Raw genomic sequence first — 21143 nt, forward strand, 5'->3', positions numbered from 1 at the left:
TTTTTTTTTTATTACCGTCTACTCACTCAATCTTACAAAATGTCACTCAATCTTACAAAATGAAAATTTTACAAAATGAAAAGTCGTTACTTTATAGACATACTTTAGGTGAGACGCTCGAACCACTTCTCTAGTTCTCTGTAAGGTATTTTCATATATGATTTTAAATACTCTCTCCATTTCGATCACTTCTTTACGTTTGCTTTTGACATAAAAACTAAAAAATAGAAAGAAAACCTGATTGATTGCCCCTAATAAAAGACAATTTGATACTCCGTACTACTTTTGATGACGTTTGTAGCACCTTAATTTGAGACCTATTTTTATGTTATCAATACTACCTAATAATTGTGAATTATGAGAGTCATAACCATTTTTTACCGTCAATACTAATACTGTGACTTTAGTACTTGCTGTATCATTATGGTTTTTCAAAAAAGTGGTCTCTGAGGAGACCTACTCTAAGACAAAAGACAATTTTCATACGAGGAGGAAAAACAATTTGTCTACTCAAAACGAAAACATAAAAAAAAATACTCGATAACTAAACATCAATATAAAATCGGTAAAAATAGACCAAAATTTTACAATACCTTATATCCTTAATGTACCACATTCTAATTCATTACAATTCGACCTATTGAACCAAATGACCCAAAATCGAACGAAGATGGAAGTATGAAACCCTAGTTCACAAGCAAAAAGTTGATTACTTGAAACTCTAACTTGTTAAACCAAACGATCCGAAATTAAATAAAGATAAACCTGTTAACCAAACGACCCAAAATCGAACGAATATGAAAATATGAAATCATAGTCCACAAGCAAAAAGTTGATTACTTGCGATTCCGACCCGTTGAACCAAACCACCCGAAATCAAATAAAGATGAAAGTATGAAACCATAGTCCACATTCCACAAGCAAAAAGGTTGACTCCTCTTCAAGTAAATCCCCAACACAAGTTCTCTTCCAGGCGCCAATTTCAATCACTCTCAAGATAAGATTTTTGCTCCCTTTCTTCATCTCTTCTCCTCTCTTAAACCAAGAGGAGAGAGTAAGAATCACCCAAAAAAACCCAGAAAATTGAACCCAGATAAACCCTAATTTACCCAAATCAATCAATTACAACAAGAAGAAGGAAAAAAGAGGAATTAATTAAAGATGACAACTTTACAAACATCATTACTATTAAAGCCACCATTTTTCCCACCATTACCTTCAAGAACACGTCCCCTTTTCATCTCACACTCTTACTCTTATGCATCACATAGGAAAGTTTCAATTTCTTGTTGTGCAGTTCAATCACACCCTGTTAATTCCAATTCTACCCCTGATGACCCCACTAGTGTTGAGGGTAAAACGGGTATTTCACCTACACCGAGTGTGGTGACCCCAGTTGGGGAGGAGGGAGGTGGGTTGAGAGTGGAGGGGGAAGGGAGTAATGGGAAGTTGGCAATTGTGGCGTTTTTTATTGGGGTTTGGGCTGCGGCGAAGCGAAAATTGGAGAAGATTTGGTTGTATGGGTGGTTGAGTTGGTGGCCATGGCAGCAGGAGAAAAGGTTGGAGAAGATGGTTGTTGAGGCTGATGCTAATCCTAATGATGCTGCTTTGCAGTCTGCTTTGCTTGCTGAGCTTAATAAGCATAGGTATATGGTCTTAAATCGTAATTGTTACTTCCCCGTCCCAGTCATTTGTCTGCCTTTGATTAAAATATCCGAACACAAAGAATAAAACAGTAAACAAATGAATGAGACTAAGGGAGTATTAGATACAAGAAGGGTGTGTTCTATTTGTTGTAGTACATTGATGGGTTGTAGAAGTGTATATTTCTTTCGAGTATGTGTAAAGATTTGGATTAAATTGTACTCCCTCCGGGCTGATCATTTGTTTACCCACATTGTTTTGAGAGGTCATAGTCATTTGTTTACCTTTCCATTTTTTGATTGCTATTAAGGTGAATGTAGACATGCCATCCGAAAACAAACAGAAAATGCGTTCCCTTCCTCCGTTAGTCCGTAGTTTCTTTTGAATCGGAAGTAACATTGGGCAGAGGGAGTATATGCCTAACTAACGGTGTGTTTGGATAGCAAAAGTGAAGGGAAAGGGAGGGGAGGGGGAAGGAGGGAAGGAAAAGGGATAAATGAGAAGGGGAGGGGAAATGGGGTGTGGGTGTTTGGATACAATTTCCCTCCAAATCTTGCCTATTGTGGAGAGATTTTGATTAGGCTTGGAGGAGGGAAATTTGATCCCTCCAAATCTCTCCCCCTTTATTTCCCGCTACCCTCATTTGTTATCCAAACAAGGGATTTTAAATCCTCTACTCTCACTCCCTTTCTTTTCCCTCTAAATCCATCAATCCAAACACAAAATGTGGAGGGAAAGGGAGGGAAGGGGGAAGGAGGGAAGGGAAAGGGAGAGAAGGGAAGGGGAGGGGGAATGAAGTGTGGTTGTTTGGATACAATTTCCCTCCAAATCTTGCCCATTGTGGAGAGATTTTGATTAGCCTTGGAGAGGGGAAATTGGATCCCTCCAAATCTCTCCCCATCCATTTCCCTCTACTCTCATTTGCTATCCAAATAAGGGATTTTAAATCCCTTACTCTCCCTCCCTTTCTTTTCCCTCCAAATCAGTCAATCCAAACACACTCTAAGTTATACATTGATGTTTGTGTGATTCCTTGACTTGAGGATGTCTTTGACATTGTATATTGGTAAAGGATGTGGGGTCAATTTGTATGCGTGGCTCAATGTCTGGAACTTTACTTGCAGCATTATACCAAGCTTACTTTTTTATTCTTTATCCGGTTTTGGTGATTATTTAAGCTTATCAAGATGTCTCTTGTTTGGGTAAATATGACTAGAATTTGGTTAAACAGTTTGTTACTTAAAAGATTGTGACTTTCTAGCTGCATTGCTCAAAGATTGAAACTTTAAGGTTGTGTTGTGTTGTAAGCTAAGTTGCCTTTTTTTTTTCCCCTTTTATTGTAGTATGGTATGATATGATCTTGAATTTCTCATCTATTGTGCGGCTTTGTTGACAATTGTGGAGATTTGGTGTAATTGGTATAATTCATAAATGCTGACGAGGAAGCTTATTCGATATACTTGTATTTTATTGGGTAGTGTACATCCTCAATTTTGGGTTTTTGATGGTTCATTTGGTTATGTCCTATACTCCTATTGGAAGGAATGGCCAATTTGCGAGCCTTGTCTACTTTAAAAGAGAATATTGACATTTCCATTTTTTTTTCCTAAAGCCGTTTTACTTTGAAATTAAGTATGTAGTGTGTACAACAAGATGTTTTCTATCTAGAGCATTTTTAGAGGAATTACAGAAGATAGAAGTTTGAACCTTTGTTATTGTTTGAGTTTTTAAAAGTTTGTTGCACGAAAGAACCATAGCATTGGATGAATTTTGCTGTTCTGCTTCATGAAAATACCTTTACTCTTTGTGCTTTTAGTTGTTTGGCTATTGAGGTAGTAATCTCCATCTTTACATATTCCAGCCCTGAAGCTGTCATAAAACGCTTCAAGCAAGTAGATCTTGCTGTGGACAGCAGAGGTGTCGTTGAATATCTTCGAGCTATGGTGGCAACAAATGCTATAGCTGATTACCTTCCTGATGAGCAATCTGGCAAGCCGTCTGCCCTTCCTGTGCTGGTACTTTATTACATTGCATAGAAAATTACAGAACTAAGAAAATGTGTTCTTATTGTTTAGTTCCCCTCCACTTTTGTCTTCTAGTCACTATTTTTCCTTGATGATTCTGTTGGGGATTTAGTTAATATTTGACTAGGGCTTCTCCACAGTTTATTCTTTGTGTCAAAGTTACTTTCTATCTCGAAGTAGTGATGCAATCGCACAAGAGATGTTCCTCCCCAAATTAACCTCACTAAATTTCAGATTTGTAGTAGATAATGTGAAAATTGAGATGATATTTTTGTGAGATAAGTTATACTAAATTCCTAACATGATACTGCAGTATTTTTTATTTATTACATGCCATTTAGAGGCTAGTCATTTACAATTCTGTGAGCATGTTACTGCACTGTTCACTTTATTTTAAATTTTAGGATACTGTATATTTTTGTTTCTATCTTAAACTCAGTGGTGTGGTGACTGGTGTGTAGTAAGTTTATCCAATTAGCACCTCTTGATTGTCGTTATTTGTTTCCTTGTAGTTGGAAGAGTTAAAGCAACGTGCATCAGGGAATATGGAGGAACTTTCTTTAAACCCTGGAATATCCGAGAAGCAGCCTCTACATGTGGTTATGGTAAGGAGATCTTCGACAGTGAGATTTCTGTTTTCTTATTTTTGGAGGGGTGGGGGTACAGGCAAGGTTGCCATGTTCTTCTGTATGGATCCAAGTTATGTTTATAAATGTAGTTCGATGAGTTTTTGTTTTTATTTATAAATGTTGTGTTGATTATGTTGACATGTATGCTCTCGGTTCATGCTCAGGTTGATCCTAAGGCTTCAAGCAAATCATCACGCCTTGCCCAAGAACTCTTCTCAACTATCCTCTTCACTATTGCTGTTGGTTTAGTTTGGTACAAGCTCTTTCGTGAGTCTGTTACAGTTTTGACATTTGTTAACTGTGGTGTATTTGTGTATTTAGATTGTCAAAACATTGTCCTGTGGTTCATCAATCTCAATCTCGTCTTTCTCAGGATAATGGGTGCATCTGCACTTCAAAAGTACATAAACAACTTAGGCGGTGTAGGAACCTCTGGTGTTGGATCAAGTTCCTCCTACAACACAAAGGACTTGAGCAAGGAAGTTGTACCAGAGAAGGTAGTATTATACTATTATGTTTTTGAGCGTTAACTAATGCCTAAGTTGACATATTTAAGTTTTTCATTATATAAATTTGTAGAGATAGTTATGATATGCAATCAACAAGTTCATCATGCAGGGTCTTCAAATTTTAAACTTGTGATCTTTGATCTTCTTTTGGGAATGCCCTGACTTAATAACTGTTCATGACTTTTTTAACTTTGCTTTCCCTTGCTCATTAAATACTTTTAATAGGTTGACTCATTGTTATAATGTTGAAATTTAGATAGTAATCTTTACTATTGACTTTTCTTCAGAATGTCAAATCCTTCAAAGACGTCAAGGGATGTGATGATGCAAAACAAGAGCTTGAGGAGGTAGTTGAATACTTGAAAAATCCTTCGAAATTCACTCGCCTTGGAGGGAAGTTGCCAAAGGTCTGTTCCAGAATCGCGTTGTTTTTGTTAATCAGCAACAATTTATTTTGTCAGTTAAATTTTCACGGTTTGAGGTGGCAATTGGGTCACTTATATTTCCATGTTTGGACCAATGATTTCATGTTAAAGCTCCTTTCTAGGTGCATTTATTTTAATTTTAGGTTAGAACAATTAAGAAAAATGTGAATCCTTATTCTAAGGATTAGTTAGCTAATTTTGCTATTGGGTCGCCACTCGGTTGTGTCATTATCGAGTCATAGTAAATTTCAGGTTAATTTTGTTTCAAGTCGGGTTGGGATGAACTAGGTTGTTATGAGTTATCAGTTTAACCTCGGGTCAGGTTTGTTGAATTTCGATTTACCAAAATTTTGGGTTCAACCGGATAGGATTTCTGTCTGTTCTAGTTGAGTCATTTTCTGCCAACTCTACTTAGAGTGCTCTTCAAGTTTACCCTTCTTTTTGTGTAATATCTTAATTAATCTTTTTTTGAGCTATAAAAGATGCATGATCAGAGATTCGTCTTGCTTAATGGTAGAATGTTTAGCTTTGTTGGAGGATGAGGTGAAAAAACATGAAGAAATCTCTTAGTTTTGTTTTTTGTTCTATGAATGTGCCCTCTTTATAAAACAAAGAAGAAATATGTTCGGCATGTGCAGCAGTGCAGCACAACCTCTGCTGCGTATCAACATTAACTGTTACTTGACTTACTAATACTGATTGCATCTATTTTAAGTTTTATTTGCCACCACTCCTCACTCTGTGACTGGTGGTTCTAATGCCAGGGTATTCTTTTGACGGGAGCTCCTGGAACCGGAAAAACGCTTCTTGCCAAGGTATGTTTTGGAACTTAAGGATCCTTTGTCTATTTACTGTGTGTTGGGGATGCCATCAAATTTTCACCTCTAACCACTGATAGTATTCATTAAATGGATGGCATTTGTAAAAGATGATATCAATAACTCTATACTTATGAGCAAAGTAAGGCACAGTGGCATACCAATTCTCGGAACTTGTTTAGGACAAATAATGGCAAGACAGGATGTGGGTGCAGGGTTTTGAAGTGATCTTTAAAATTTCAAGTTGTATGCTCCCCTTGAAACGTTCAACCTCAATATTTTTCCCAATGTACGAGTATTATAAATCTAATACTCCCTTAAAACATTTGTCGTGAATATTTTCCCAATGTATTCTAATTCTAATATTGATTTTTACTTGATGGCCTAATAATTTTTCCATTTTGTTAAATGTCTTTCTCTACAGTTTTCATTATAAGTTAACAAAACATGTGTGATGACTTGTGATGTTATTTAATTATTGAAGGCTATTGCTGGGGAAGCTGGAGTGCCATTTTTCTACAGAGCAGGATCTGAATTCGAGGAAATGTAAGTGATCTGTTAGTAATTTGAAATATAATTTTGCCGACAACTGGCCAGTTGCGTCAGTTTCCTTCCATTTTTATTCTTCACTCCGATTTCCTTGACATGCAAAAATGTAGTAGATGAAACGCCCCAAATTAAAGTTCTTCTGATAACGCTCTCATTTGACTATACCACAACAACAAAGAGCCAACAACAATAAAGCTTCATTAAACATAAACCACAAACTGGAGACACATATTCATTTACTTTGCTCTCGTCTTTTTGATGAATCACATGGCCATATCATGGAAACAAAATGTTATAACCATAGTTATCTTAGTGAGTCAAAGGCTACCGCTATTGCCTATGGTAGGTATGGGGAGTGGAATGTAAGCAACCTTACCCCTTTGTTTATTCAACATAAAGAGTATGTTTTCAGGATATTCCATGATTAACCTTTGTCATAAATTTCATTGACGGATTCTTACTTTACAAGATAGGAAGCACCGAATAAATTATTGATCCATTTTTCTTTGTTCCATCATATTCCAAAGCTAAAGAATATGGACTCCATTAAGGCCCTGTTCTTTTGGACTGAAACGAATCTGATCTGAACTGAACTGAACTTATAGGATCTGAACTGAACTGAACTTAACTTAACTTATAGGATCTGAACTGAGCTTATACGATCTGAACTGAACTGAACTTATAAGATCTGAACTTTTCTGAACTGAACTTATAGGAGCCAAACTTAATTTTATTTTATTTTATTTTATTTAACTTAAGTCGTCGTTGTCTAAAACACAAGGTAAAATAATAACATTTTTCTAACCAAATAAATCACATATTATATCTTTTTTTCTAACCATTTATTTCCATATTATCATAATCCTCATCACTTTCATCTTCAGTATCACTCTCAACAACGGATCCATTGCCTCGCCAAATGTTTTTGACTATGTTGTTTCGTACCTAATACATGGCCTTATTCCGCTTTTTATCAAACATGCCCAAATCTATTGTGACGCTGAAATTATTAATTAGAGGAGTGATTTTTTTTTTTTTAAAATAATAATGTATGTATCGAATAATTAATGTCAAATGTTTTTGTATCGGTCTTTAAAAATAATACTCCTTATATAGCTTTTCTGAACTAAATTTATAGGATCTGAATATTTCTTAACTGAACTTATAGGATTTGAACTGAACTTATAGGATCTGAACTGAACTGAACTTATAGAATCTGAACTGAACTGAAATTAAGTGACTTTAAGTCCAAAAGAACAGGGCCTAAAAACAGAATTAGACCTTACACCCTCAGACTTTGTAGTATAAATCAAGTGGAACTTTTTAACCGATGGAAAGGAAAAAGTAAGACACCTCTGTATTTTGGCTTACTGATCTTTGTATCCTTATCTGAACCAGGTTTGTGGGTGTTGGTGCTCGACGTGTGAGGTCATTATTCCAAGCAGCTAAGAAAAAGGTTTGTTGTCAAAAATGTCATTCCCAAAGTGTAGAAATTTTTTCTGTAGTGAATATTATTGGTTAATCCCTCCATATGAAGCAATGAGGATGAAGACAGAGCAAGCATGACTTTATACGTTTATTGGATTTCTATATTTATAGGCATAATTATTTGATCTATAACTTTCTTATTGACAGAGGAGTGCTGAGTTCCTTTTGCATAGTTACTCTTTCTAAAGATGAATCAGTTTTATTTGAAATTCAGTACTCAAGGTTTTTTAACTGCAAATTTGATGTATTTTGCTATCTCTCCAGGCTCCTTGTATTATTTTTATTGATGAAATCGATGCAATTGGATCAACAAGAAAGCAATGGGAAGGACATACAAAGAAGACATTGCATCAACTTCTTGTCGAAATGGATGGTTTTGAACAGAACGAAGTATGTATGCCTTTATTTTCAAATTATGGTGTAGGTTTAATGCAGTGTTCTTTTTAAAGTAATCTCAGTTAACACATAATGACAGGGAATTATATTGATGGCTGCTACAAACTTGCCGGACATTCTAGATCCAGCTTTGACCAGACCCGGCAGATTCGATAGGCATGTAAGTCTCATACATGATAGCTCTTGACACTTTCTTTATTTGTCAATTCCATATCATGTCGAGATCTGTTTCAGGTCTCTATCAATATTGTGCTTCAAAAAATATGAATATAATTGCACTTGCCAAAGTTGCTGATATGCTCTTGACCCACAATATAATCTCATGAAAGAATCCAGATAAAAATAATTGTGCACGACTGCATGCTTATGATCAAATATCTAAAAAATGTATTTTAAATAGAGCAGTATGTAAGCTTATTTTTTACTAGTAGCTCTTCCTTTTCATTGTCTTTCTTGTGAATGTAAGTAAAATAAAAATCCTCTTATTAATCTAACATCATTCATGAATTCACTGAAATGTCACTTTTATGTAGATTATTGTCCCCAGTCCAGATGTGCGAGGCCGCCAAGAAATATTAGAGCTATATTTACAGGATAAACCAGTAGGTGATGATGTTGATGTTAAAGCAATTGCTCGTGGTACCCCTGGATTTAATGGAGCAGGTTTTTCATTTTTTTGCTCGTGTTTTCAAGTTTCTGAATTTGTCCATGAAGTTGGAAAAATTTATGTATTATGTCAGTCTCTAACATAGCTTCATAACACCGTATTGGTAGATTTGGCTAATCTCGTCAACATAGCTGCTATCAAGGCGGCAGTTGAAGGGGCTGAAAGCTTAACATCTGGTCAGTTGGAGTTCGCAAAAGACAGAATACTTATGGGTACAGAGCGGAAAACAATGTTCATATCAGAAGATTCGAAAAAGGTGAGTGCGCGAATTTCCCACGGATATAATTCAATAAGCTAGGAAATATTTGATTAAAAATATACTTGCCTATTACTTCTATCAGTGAGTGTAAATCACTAAATTGTCACTACTTTCATCTACTTAAAAATGACCTCTACCACATGCAAACGTTTTCCCGAGGTTGATCCCAAATTCCTAATTTGAGACGTCATTAGCCAAAATGGCCTTACCATAAGACAGGGCTTTTCGGGGATTTAGTATACAATATGAATTCAACAATCGACAAGGCTCCCTGATTCATAGGCATGTCAGGCCATCAGAATTTTTAAGCTGAATGCATACATTGACTTTAGAGGAACCATTAGTTTTATTATAAGCCAGGACTATCACCACCTCGTAAAGTTAGTTTGTGTGAGGTCCATGACAATTTGTCTCGTTCAGAAAGCAAAATACGGGTGAAGTTATTTATAGGCAGTTAATTTCTGTGTAGGTTCTAGTTTATATTTATTGTCTCCTCTTTGTAGCTTACTGCATACCATGAGAGTGGCCATGCAATTGTGGCTTTGAACACCGAAGGTGCTCATCCGATTCACAAAGCAACAATAATGCCGCGTGGATCTGCTTTAGGAATGGTTACACAACTCCCTTCAAATGATGAGACCTCGGTCAGCAAGAAACAGTTATTGGCTCGTCTGGATGTTTGTATGGGAGGTAGAGTAGCCGAGGAGCTCATTTTTGGTGAAGATCATGTGACAACTGGGGCTACTAGCGACCTCAACCAAGCTACGGAGCTTGCTCAATACATGGTACTTATATTCGAATCTTGAATCAACCTTCTTTACCATTGTTTGTACTCCTTCCTCTTATCTATAATTAAATCTGTCGAATTCACGTGGCACTAGAATTAAGAATCATACAAATGTGGATGACCTCGAAAGTTGCGAAATGTGTGAAACCAGAAACTATAGTGACCACGAATAACATGTATAAAGTGAGAATTCCAAGTATGAAGTTTATTGATGGATAAATGGAGTACTTATTTCAACTTCGACAAAACGTGCCTTATGTGTTTGTCTAACTTCCTGTGTATCGGACTTTTGTTTCAAGGTAACAAGTTGTGGGATGAGTGATATTGTAGGCCCTGTTCATATCAAAGAAAGGCCGGGTACGGAAATGCAATCCCGTATTGATACAGAGGTCAGTCTAGAAACCTTAATGTTTTTTTACTATTGATCCTACTGTTTTTTTTTTTTTTTTTTTTTTTTTTTTTTTTTTTTTTTTATTATTATTATTATTATTATTATCGTTTCGTCCCTGACAAATAGACTCATTTCATTTGTTGTCTGTATTTTAGGTTGTTAAACTCCTTAGAGATGCATATAACCGGGTGAAGACTTTGCTAAAGAAGGTTTGTTTCTTAAATTTTGTGTTTTACATTTACATTAGGGAGACTCGGAATATATTTATAAGCAAAAATGTCGTGTTTTATATTGTTGATGATCCCGGTGATTTAATCTGTTACTCCCACCATAACGGTGCAAGTAAAATTCTGATTTCGGAAAGTATATCCTAAATCGCTGTTTTGCGAATAATATCTCAACATGAACTTGGTTTTATGTATTCAGCATGAAAAGGCATTACATGCACTAGCCAACGCACTGCTGGAGTATGAGACGCTAACTTCAGAAGACATAAAGCGGATTCTTCTTCCATATCGAGAAGAAACTGGCCTGAGAATTGAGCAACAAGAACAAGAAGGGGATGTCGTCTTGGCATAAACGTCAGTTTCATGGAGAACGTGAACATGTCAAACACCACCGTTTATTGATGAAGAAATTATCGATCGAGGAGGGCGTGACATTTTAGTGAAGTTACAAATTTGTAGGGTAAATTGCCCAAGACCAACAAATGTAAATTGTACCCTAGCATTAAAATTAGTAGCAAGTATTATACTAACATATTTCAACATAATGAAATAGCGGTCTTTTTCATGAAACTCGACTTCATTTAGCAGTTGTTCGGAAATGAAATTTAGTGACTAGGGCTATAAATTATTTTGTATTTTTTTTCTGCCTTTTTTTTCTGTTGATTCAACACTTTTGTAACAGTACTAGATCCCTATTTCAATGTTAACAAGATACTACTAGTCTACACCACCTGCAATGGTGAGTTCTTTTACAATTTTGTTTATCGATTACCTCACCATGTCTTGCAACAATAGAAAAATGGTAGGACCGACTCAGTAATTGTTCTCGGAGCAAGTCTTGTGTGAGGCGATCTTATTAGTGAGTAAAAATGGTTACTTAAAGATACCATTTTACGATAAAATTGTGCGCAACCGCCTTAAATACAAGTATTTGTTGTTCTCGTATAAGACCAATATGAATAAAGATTTGGAGTGAAATGAAAACGGCAATTTAATTGGACCTTTATTGCCTTATTGGTATTAGGCTGGCCTTGTGTACAGGGGCGGATTTGGGGGGGGGGGGGGAAGTGAGGGCACGTGCCCTCACGTGACAAAAAAAAAAAAAAAAAAAAAAAAAAAAAAAAAAAAAAGACGATATTTGAATTTTAATGTATAAATGTTGTCCGCAAAATTTTTTGTTCTTACTGTGCCCCCCCTTTACTCAAATCCTGGATACGCCACTGCTTGTGTATATGTTTTATACCAGAGTTTTTGGGGCAAACTTATTTTGCTCATATTTTGTGGTCAATTTATTTGCTCTTTTTGCACCTGCAGTTGGGCTGACACAAGTGATCTTATATTAACAATTTCAAACCAATCTTGGAAGTCTTGGACCCAAAATATAGTCTGCTAATTTCATTTTTAATTAGACACAGCAAAGCTGTTAATTGTTACGAGTTCAACGCTCCTTAGTTGATAGACAATCTATGAATTCCATAGTAAATACACACAGAGGTCTAAGGTACGCTTTACGGTCAGGCCGATAAGCCGAAAGAGGGGGTGGGGGCAGAAGCCCTACAAATACGAACATTTTAGCGAATGAAATGGCCAGGATGTTGTCAATGGCCGATTAGTCCTGTGAGCGCTTAAAACAATACAATGTACAGATACATGTCACGACTATGACGGTCAGGAGGTAACAAGTCCATCTATGAGACTATGACCTAATAAATTAAACTAAACTCCCTTTTAATTAACTCGCTGATACTAAGCGATAAATTAAAGGGTAAGCTTTCGGTCTGGCTCCTCTGTGTTTACCTATACCCATATCCCAACCAAATAAAAAAAATTCAAATCACTAAAACAACTTAAAACCCCTCAAAAAATGATGCTAACCATGATTTCAGGCCACTGGTTTTACTTCATCTACTTCTATGAGATCTATTGATGGACGGCTAAGTTGCGCTTTACCCATTTCATGATGTACTTGAGGTTGCTCGTCAATTGTCGTCATTGTCATATGGAGGAGATGAGCCGGAGTAGCTGCCGGGTCAAGTTCCACAAAACCCTTGGGAGCATTCGGCTTTTCACTACCAGTGAGAATGTGATGGGGAACTTGATGAGAAAACCGGAACATCTCTTCCTTTGGAATATGGGTTAACACCTTTGGGTCAGGTTGCTCACAGTAAACGGTTCGAAAACCAGGAGCCTTGGTTATAGGAGCCACGTACACTCCCTCTTCTTCTTTATAGTCCTGAACCACTTCCACCATTTCATAGGCATGTCGGACTTCAATCGAGGTATTCAGATTCCAATCGGGAGACCAGTTCCGATATAGTGCCCAAATCTCCCCTTCTCGGGGATATATCTGAATAACTCCACGCGGTCCTTTATCCCACTTCACTTTGTGGGAGAAGGAATTTATGCGATCATTATCTTCATGCTTCCCAACCCAGAAATCCCCGCAAGTTTTCCTAAAGCCACGACCCACCCAATCCAAGGCACCAAATTCGGTATTGCTTCTTGAGTTGAGCCAACTAATTCTCATCTTAAATCCGCCCACTGAGGTGACCTCTTGAATCAAGGCATAAAAACGAGGCATCCCGTCATCGTTATCATATGCAGCCCAAACCTGGTTTTCTTTGAAGCAATTTTCCAATCTATCATTATCAAAAACATGGAAATCTGGGTCAGGAACACTGAACTCAGGAGCCTCAGATATCGTCTTCAACTTGGATCCTATGTGAGAGTCAGAATTATTGTTATTGTTCTTATGGCTTCCTGGATTCGACTTCTTTCTCTCACTTTGTTTGACTTTCGCTTTCTCTCCGTCCAATTTCCAGTTCCTTACTTTCTCACGCATATCCACCAGTGCTTTCTCCGATACCATTTTTTTGGCATCTACTGCTGATAACTCTTTGTTAACATTAGCCTTCACATTGTTCCCTTGAAAAGCATTTGATCCATAACCATTTCCTAACCCAATATCCATGTTTCCGATCCCATTTTGACTTAGACTGCCATTTGTTTTCCTTATCTTTTTCGCAGGACCCTCTCCTTTTGAAACAAAGTCTGAATTGGCATGTGCCTCCTCACGCTCTCTCTTTAGACTCCCCTTTGTTGGTTGGCTAGCTGAGGTGGATTTTGAGATAAAAGCTGTTGTCCCTGATAAAGGACTCCAACGAGCACTTGCATCACCACTTATTTTACTCCCCTTGGGAAAACGGGGTTTGGAATTCGAATGTGACCCCCGAGACTGTTTATCTGGTCGAATTGGGGTCACATTTGAAGGTGGCGGGACTTCTGAAGCTAAAAACCCCTGCTCACAACCAGGACATTTGAGCATCTGGCCGAGATAGATTCGCATGTACTCATACTGCATCCTACATCTAGCGCAGACCGTCCAAAAAGTATCCCCTTTCTTGAAAAATGATTGCACGTGCGAAGATTTTTTCTGAGTCGCACCCTTCTGTGACTTTCCACTAGCCGAGCCAGCACGTTTATGAGACCCATTAACCACAGACGGAAGCGGTACATTAAGTCCGGCTGAAGCCTTCTGATCAACTGTTCTGCCGGAAGTGGGTTTGCTCCCTGATGCCCCAATTGGAACACTAGAGTAGGAAGGAACCTTGGGTGCCATTTGAAGAAGCCGCTTTGTATTATACGCTGATCTCTTAACTTTATCAGATAAACAATTGAAAGCTTCTGTGACAAATTGAAAAGCACCTTCAGCACCTATAGACTTATTTTTATCAGGATGAAGCTGAAGTACTAGCTTTCGGTACTGCTTCTTAATGGTTTCGTCATCAGCTAATGGTTGAACACCGAGTAGTCCATACAAGTCGGTTTCTCCATGCACTTTATTCTCGGCTGATATGTAAACATCAAGGGTGATCAACATCTGTGAAATGCCCTCAAGCCCGGGATAGAGAGCTTGAGCCTTTAGAGCAAATTTCTTTGCACCTAAATAATCTTTATCTGTAAATTTCCTCACAGCAATCTCCTTAGCTCTGATAGCTTCGTCTTTATTGCACTCCATCCTTCCCAGCCCGCTTTTCTCCTCCTCGCCTCAAAATTAGTGCTTTTAGCCAAAATGAGCAAATTTGGAAATTTCTTTGAAATTAGTCCAAACTAAATTGCTGCCTGCACTTGAATTTCATTTGAAGTTAAATAAAACTAGCAGAAGATTTCACTAAAAAGTTCCACTCCAACCAAAATAAAATAGCAATAACTCCAAGAAAAAAAATTAAATAAAAATATTCACCTCAACAGCTACTAAATCGCCTAGATGAGTTTTTATATGGTGCTCCTCAAAACTCTGGGAGCACCATACCCCACACGCCCGTAAACATTCACCTAAATACACATTCATACGTAGCAAAATACACTATCACATCCACCTAAAAATACTATCAAATTCACAAGACTCTTGTGACAAGAGTATGACATTACTCATATTCACTTTAATGACAATAATACTCTTACCAACTTAAGTGTAATTTAGGCTTATAGCAATGACAACTTTTGATGAATATGCTAAATTAATTGCTTGAGAAGTGCCTCGTACCATCTAATTGATCAAGCATTAACTACCTATCTTTGACAACGGGTTTTCAATAGTGAAGCCAGAATCTATTCATTGTAAACCCAACACACTTATAATTCAACAGAAAACAAGCACAGTAAAAGAACTTTGATAGAAGAACAAGGGTTTCACTTAGCTTGTAAGCAGTAACCAAAAAACTAAAGTGAGTATCTACTACAAATGTGCTAGACATCAGAACATATTTCACGCAACATTTGATAGTCGAGAGCTTAATGAATGTGACTTCTAGGCATACATTAATAAGGAGAAAAAAAGGAAAATCTATTAGCTAAAATTATTCAAGCAGGCTATAATAACAAGCAATGTTTACTGACCGGAGCTTAATGGATATAAGAAAACCTAGCACGCTATTTGCTTAAAAAATCCATTAATTGCATGCTTAAATGACTAGTATTTTTTATTTAAAAAAAATGGTTTAGCCCTATTAAATTATCGTTACAAAGCACGATTATGATTATTCATTATTGTTTACACATAATAAAGTATAAACATGACAAAGAGTACATAAATTTCCAGCCAATGTCCAAAGATTACAGTTCATCCTCAATAGATTCACCCCAGAATATGCTGAATAGATTTTTTTTTTTTTTTTTTTTTAAAAAAAAAGGCAGATGCACCAACCTAGGTTGCACGGAAAATCAGTGGTAGATATATATATATCCAATCATAGAGACATGTCATATTTACAATTCTCCACTTGCGAAATTCTAGCAATTATGTTTACCAAGTTAATATGAAAATTTCCATGCAAAATTAGTCCATCCAGGACACTTGACATGAAAAGGGAAAACAAAAACCACGCAAAGCTGACTAAACCATGTTCCCCAAGCAATTTCAAATCTTCCAGTTCAATTTTTCATTTGTTATCGAAATAAATCCATGGCTTACTAGTTCGCTCACCCTACAGTTTTCAATCTATATTCCTTCCCCTCCTTCGCCCAAACTCCACACACCAACTTCAGATCTTAGTGCCGCCACTAATAATTGCACATGCATTCAATCACACTAGCTGTGAAAGAAACTCAAACAACAGTCAAGAAGAAAGGCAGTGAAGTAACTGGAAAATGCCAAAATAGCAAAAAAAAAAAATGCAGGGACAACTATTTCGATGAACATAAAGATGCCAAGTAGATTTTCATAAGGCATGAAAGTGATTATGTTTGATAGGCAAAATCAAAGATTTTCAACAATAACTGAGACTAAACAGCTGCAAGTGCGGTCTGTGCAGAGACAAGAAACAGGACCTAAGGTCCCAAACACAAACAAATCCATCATCGTCCCTGCTTTGTTCAATGTGAACCAAAAAATCCCTCGGGGTAGAGCAGACAAAATGAAAGCAAAGAATTGAGGCATAAAAATGATAAATAAATTAAGTGTTCCCGCAGTCTCAGTTATTAAGGATGCATGAAACCAGTAAACATATCTAGCTTGGTAATGGCAAGAGATCTGAGAAAAAAAAAAGGCCAATACCACAAAAGTAAATTAAGGAAAAATTACTAGCATAGTCTAATTCATATCGAATCAGCCAGAGTCAGGGCTTGAGGCTCGTTGTTACTTGTTACTAGGGTAACAGAAGTCAGGAAATGTGGAGTTAGTGGTTGGTAACGGAAGGGAGTAGGGGAGGAAAAGAAGACAATAATTACCCCCTTAAAGGGAATAATAGTAGCCAATTCCCACAAACGGTAACGCATTACTTCCAAACTTAGTTCTCCAACCAACCTGTATTCCTCCCTTCACCACCATCACTTCCTAATTTTTCATTTATTTTTGTCTTAATAATCTTATTAATTATCCTCATGTAAAGTCAGTGAGCCCTTAATGGTAAAAACATCAGAAAATGCAAATGTCTATTATCTTGACATATTTGGCAATGATCATAACACTACTGTTACATTCAATATAAGCATGTTGACATATCGTAAATGAACTGTAGAAAAAGATGAGAGACACCTACTTAACTAGTAAGCATAGTTCCAAAATTATAAATGCAAATCAATGATCATAGCACATGGCTATAAATACCGAAGTGTAATGAAATTTTCATATTTGCTACGTAAAATAGTCTTACTAAAACACTTACTACTTGATAAAATCACAACTCCACCAAACCTAAATACATATTTCTATAGTATTTCATTAGGTAGATCTTTTTTTGCCGAAATAACAGTTTTTTTTTTTTTTTTTTTTTTTGATAAGGTAAGGAAACTAGGATGATTATAAATCAACCTATAACATCCTTGCGGATGTGCTGAAATAACAGTTGATCTTCAATTTCCTATTAAAAATAAAACTTAAGCTTCCTTTGACATTGAACATATGTTCACTAATGTCATGTGTATTCCTATCAAAAGATTTACTTATCAAGATTTTTAAAAGGGGTCATTAATCATAGCGGAGGAAAATCATGCCGAGAGAACACATGGCAAGAGTCACGGGCTCATAGCACAACAAGATGAGGAATGAGGGATAAATTGCACCCCACATTAATGCAATACCAAGTATAGCCTTCCAATATGAACAAAAGGTACATATAAACAATTTTCATCCAGCTGAGTCAGTTAAAAAATGTGAAGGCATACAGATAATTATTATATCAAATTGCATAAAACTCCAATCTCCACCAATATTTTAAGAGAACTAACAGGAAAAAAAATCACAGGAGAACCGAAGCATGGATACTGCATAAACTTTAGTGGTGTGTGTTATCAATGATGTATATACGATAATCACAAAATTTCTTCACATAGAGGAAACGGGTAACAAAGCATTAATGATCATGTAATCCCCTTTTTTTGACTTTTACTTTCCCTTCTATAGCTTTGAGTTTACTACAAAAGTGATACCTTAGATAATGCTTGCTTCAGCAGCGGCTCCTTTCTCTCGCCTGCTTAATCTAAAAACAATTTTAGATAATCAACCCAATGCCTGAAAAAAATGGAAAAAAAAAATGCAGCGTCAACAAACTAGTAATGACAACAATGCTGCAAAATTCAACAAAATCTGTAAGAGTTGTTATGACGTACTGGTCAATCTCAGTTATTTAAGGTTACACCTTAGGGTACAGTGGAGAATAACTACAATCTGACTTCAACGGTAAGACTAGAATATATAACTCAGTACAGTTGAAGAAAGCCTAGTGACAGATGTAAGTAAGTGGTATGTTCAAATTATTTCGATAAAAGAGGAGAAAATACTTATGAACCATTAAAAAAAAGGTCGCCAGTGTACTTAGCAGTTAGCAGAGCGACTATAATGGACAAGTCACGTTGGTCAGCTACTAACCATCGTCAAAACAAAACAAAACAAAACAAGACACCATGCAAGAAGATTTTAAACATGAAACCATGTAGGTCAACTCGAACTAGTCTAAAAAGAATCAGAGCCTCGTTAAAGACATGTTCAACAGCAAACCACACATAGATTAAACATGCCATCAGAAATGTCTCAGGAGGTCATGTTGTATACGGTATAAAAAGGTTAAGGATACTAATACTATTAGTCAATGAGCTGATCTCCGGTGAGGTGCAGTGGTGGTCGCATGAGGAGAGTGAGTGAATGTTTAAGGTTTAAGTTTAAAACTCAACCTAAGACAGTAATACTTAATAACTTGTCCCATTTACCATCAGGGGGGAACCTACATAGTAGCAAAGGGTAGCACTCGCTACCCCAAATTCCCAGAAAATGATTAAGATTATCGACTTTTACTACCCCAATTTTTTCAAATATGCACCTTAACATACGTGTAAAACAACATCAGAAAAATTCGCTATCCCTAAATTTTATTTCTGGGTTTGCCCCTGTTTACCATGAAAGTGTCACAAAAAAATTAGTGTGCGAGGTCAAGGACTACGATCAAATTGATTCAGCGAATAACCTACAGAATTAATGAAACAACGTCTTGAGGTATGCATCTTTTTAGTACTACCACACATAGAAAAACCTCACCTTCAACTGATTCGCTGACATTATACGTTAGCTACTTAGCTGTCAGTAACGATGAGTCGATGACTAAGCATCTCATTTTACCGTTTGTGTTCAAATTTTTTGGAAATAGGTTAAGAAATGACAAAAAATTCAATTCCTATCAGCTTCCGATAGAATTATCAGATTCGATAACCAATCAGCACAACCTAGGTAGATCAGCTTACATATTTCCAAATTCTCACGAACACATATTCAATACAAATATACAAAAAATAATTAGCAGATCGTTAATGCCAAAAAAAACCGCATCTTGCAATTAAATTCAGAGATTCTATCTGTGCTCCCCATCTATGGGGAGTTAAGGACAAAATCACTCATCTCCCAAATTTTCCTCATCCCAACCATCTCAAAAATTTCGCATACTTCGAATTGCCTACTAACAATTTCAGACAAACAATCAATGAACAAAAGAGCACATCTCCATTCCTCTACACCCCCCAGAATTCAGAAGTTTTCAAACATCTACAGAGTCATCTACTTAAAATAAACAAAACAACAAACAAATAAAACAGTGGTGGTGCTGTGTATTATGTTTGAATCCATGGACTAATGAACACAAAATTATAGCCAATAGCAAGTTTTAAAACGCGCTTAAACCCCGTTTAAAAGAAGTATTTCTTTTCCGTTCCATTTGATTGTATACGTTTTTCAAAATCCCCTCGCATCGAGAAAGTACCAGACATGAGTAAATGTATATGAGAATTCATCAAAACCCTCAAACCTAAATTCAAAAAAAAATGGTCAAATGTAGATCTTGCCACTAAAAAATGGAGGGAAAAATCCAATTAACATAAACAAGTAAAACCACTCAATTCAAAACAAAATGAATTATTTTATTAGACATAAACACATCAAGTAAAGCTCTTAAACTAACAATCAAACTTAAATGTACACATTCAAAATTAACAATAACCAAATTCAAACAGAAACCCTAGAAATGTATCATCTGGGCAAGTTGATAGATTAACAAACAACAGTATAACAGTAAAAAAGTTACAAAATTTAAGTAAGAAAAGTAAAGAAATAAAAGGGATTTATACCAAATTAGCAAAAAATTACTGTAGAGTACTGAATTTGAATGCAGAAAGCGCCATGAACTATAGAGAGTTTGAATTTTATTTTCTGCTTGTATGAAATTTGAGCAGAGGATTGGGGATTAATCCCAGAACTTTACCCAAATGAAAAAAAAAAAAAATTGTGACAAAAATAAATAAAAATCACAAGAATTTATAAGGGAAAATGGGGATGTTCTTCCTTGGATTGAAGGGAGAAAAAGGAAAGTGATTGTGGGCATTGATGATATTTTAGTCCATTTTCAACAAGTAACCATTAACTATGGTTAAATGTTAACCATGGTTGGTACAAATCCCAAGGAGAAAAGTAACCATGGTTAGTTTTTGACTCGATCCTGGTGTTAAGAGCATGTACAATAGAGAGCGTACTTTTTGATCATGGTTAGTTCTTTACTCGAGTTAAGAAGGTGAGTTACTTTTAGAGTACTTTTATTGAATAAAGGTATTCTGTCTTTGATGAACGTTTCTTCAGTTTTATGAATCGGCATATTCCATCTTTTGTTTCTATTTGACAAAGGTACATTTTCCCTAAATCCTAACCCTTACTTTCGTCTCACACATCACGGACACCATTTACCAGTCCACTTACCTAGCAAAAAAAAACTATCAAATTCACAATCCATGAAACCACGATCTAGATTCTAGCCCACGAAATCACCTAATCACAACCTATCACCCATTTTTACAA

At 36.3% G+C, this 21143-nt stretch overlaps 2 protein-coding genes across 3 annotated transcripts; one reads left to right on the forward strand and one right to left on the reverse strand.

Annotated features, from left to right (window-relative positions):
* The first annotated feature begins 541 nt into the window (after positions 1–541).
* On the forward strand, positions 542–11543 carry LOC141656695 (ATP-dependent zinc metalloprotease FTSH 11, chloroplastic/mitochondrial). Its single transcript, XM_074463695.1, has 17 exons — positions 542–1646; positions 3506–3659; positions 4181–4273; positions 4462–4550; positions 4671–4794; positions 5094–5213; positions 5996–6046; positions 6534–6595; positions 7997–8054; positions 8351–8476; positions 8562–8642; positions 9016–9145; positions 9257–9405; positions 9912–10193; positions 10495–10584; positions 10742–10795; positions 11013–11543. The coding sequence occupies exons 1-17, from the start codon at positions 1162–1164 to the stop codon at positions 11163–11165; spliced, it is 2301 nt and encodes a 766-aa protein (XP_074319796.1). The 5' UTR covers positions 542–1161; the 3' UTR covers positions 11166–11543.
* An 839-nt stretch (positions 11544–12382) lies between these two features.
* On the reverse strand, positions 12383–20719 carry LOC141656696 (uncharacterized). Of its 2 annotated transcripts, none has more exons than XM_074463696.1 (3): positions 20423–20719; positions 18242–18323; positions 12383–14935 (listed from the first exon to the last, which is right to left on the reverse strand). In XM_074463696.1, exon 3 carries the CDS (start codon positions 14829–14831, stop codon positions 12696–12698), a length of 2136 nt encoding a protein of 711 aa, XP_074319797.1. In that variant the 5' UTR covers positions 14832–14935; positions 18242–18323; positions 20423–20719; the 3' UTR covers positions 12383–12695. The 2 variants fall into 2 exon arrangements, with proteins under 2 accessions (XP_074319797.1, XP_074319798.1); XM_074463697.1 differs by having other exon boundaries at positions 12383–14940; positions 20423–20674.
* Between the last annotated feature and the right edge of the window lie 424 nt (positions 20720–21143).

This window comes from Silene latifolia, chromosome 5, assembly GCF_048544455.1.
Source record: "Silene latifolia isolate original U9 population chromosome 5, ASM4854445v1, whole genome shotgun sequence".
Classification (NCBI taxonomy): domain Eukaryota; kingdom Viridiplantae; phylum Streptophyta; class Magnoliopsida; order Caryophyllales; family Caryophyllaceae; genus Silene; species Silene latifolia.

Bases quoted from the DNA above. Each gene is read 5' to 3' on its own strand.
- LOC141656695 (XM_074463695.1), top strand. From the start codon at position 1,162: ATGACAACTTTACAAACATCATTACTATTAAAGCCACCATTTTTCCCA. The intron at 4,274-4,461 runs GTAAGGAGATCT...GTTCATGCTCAG, and splicing joins AGCCTCTACATGTGGTTATG to GTTGATCCTAAGGCTTCAAG. The intron at 8,055-8,350 runs GTTTGTTGTCAA...CTATCTCTCCAG, and splicing joins TCCAAGCAGCTAAGAAAAAG to GCTCCTTGTATTATTTTTAT.
- LOC141656696 (XM_074463696.1), bottom strand. From the start codon at position 14,831: ATGGAGTGCAATAAAGACGAAGCTATCAGAGCTAAGGAGATTGCTGTG.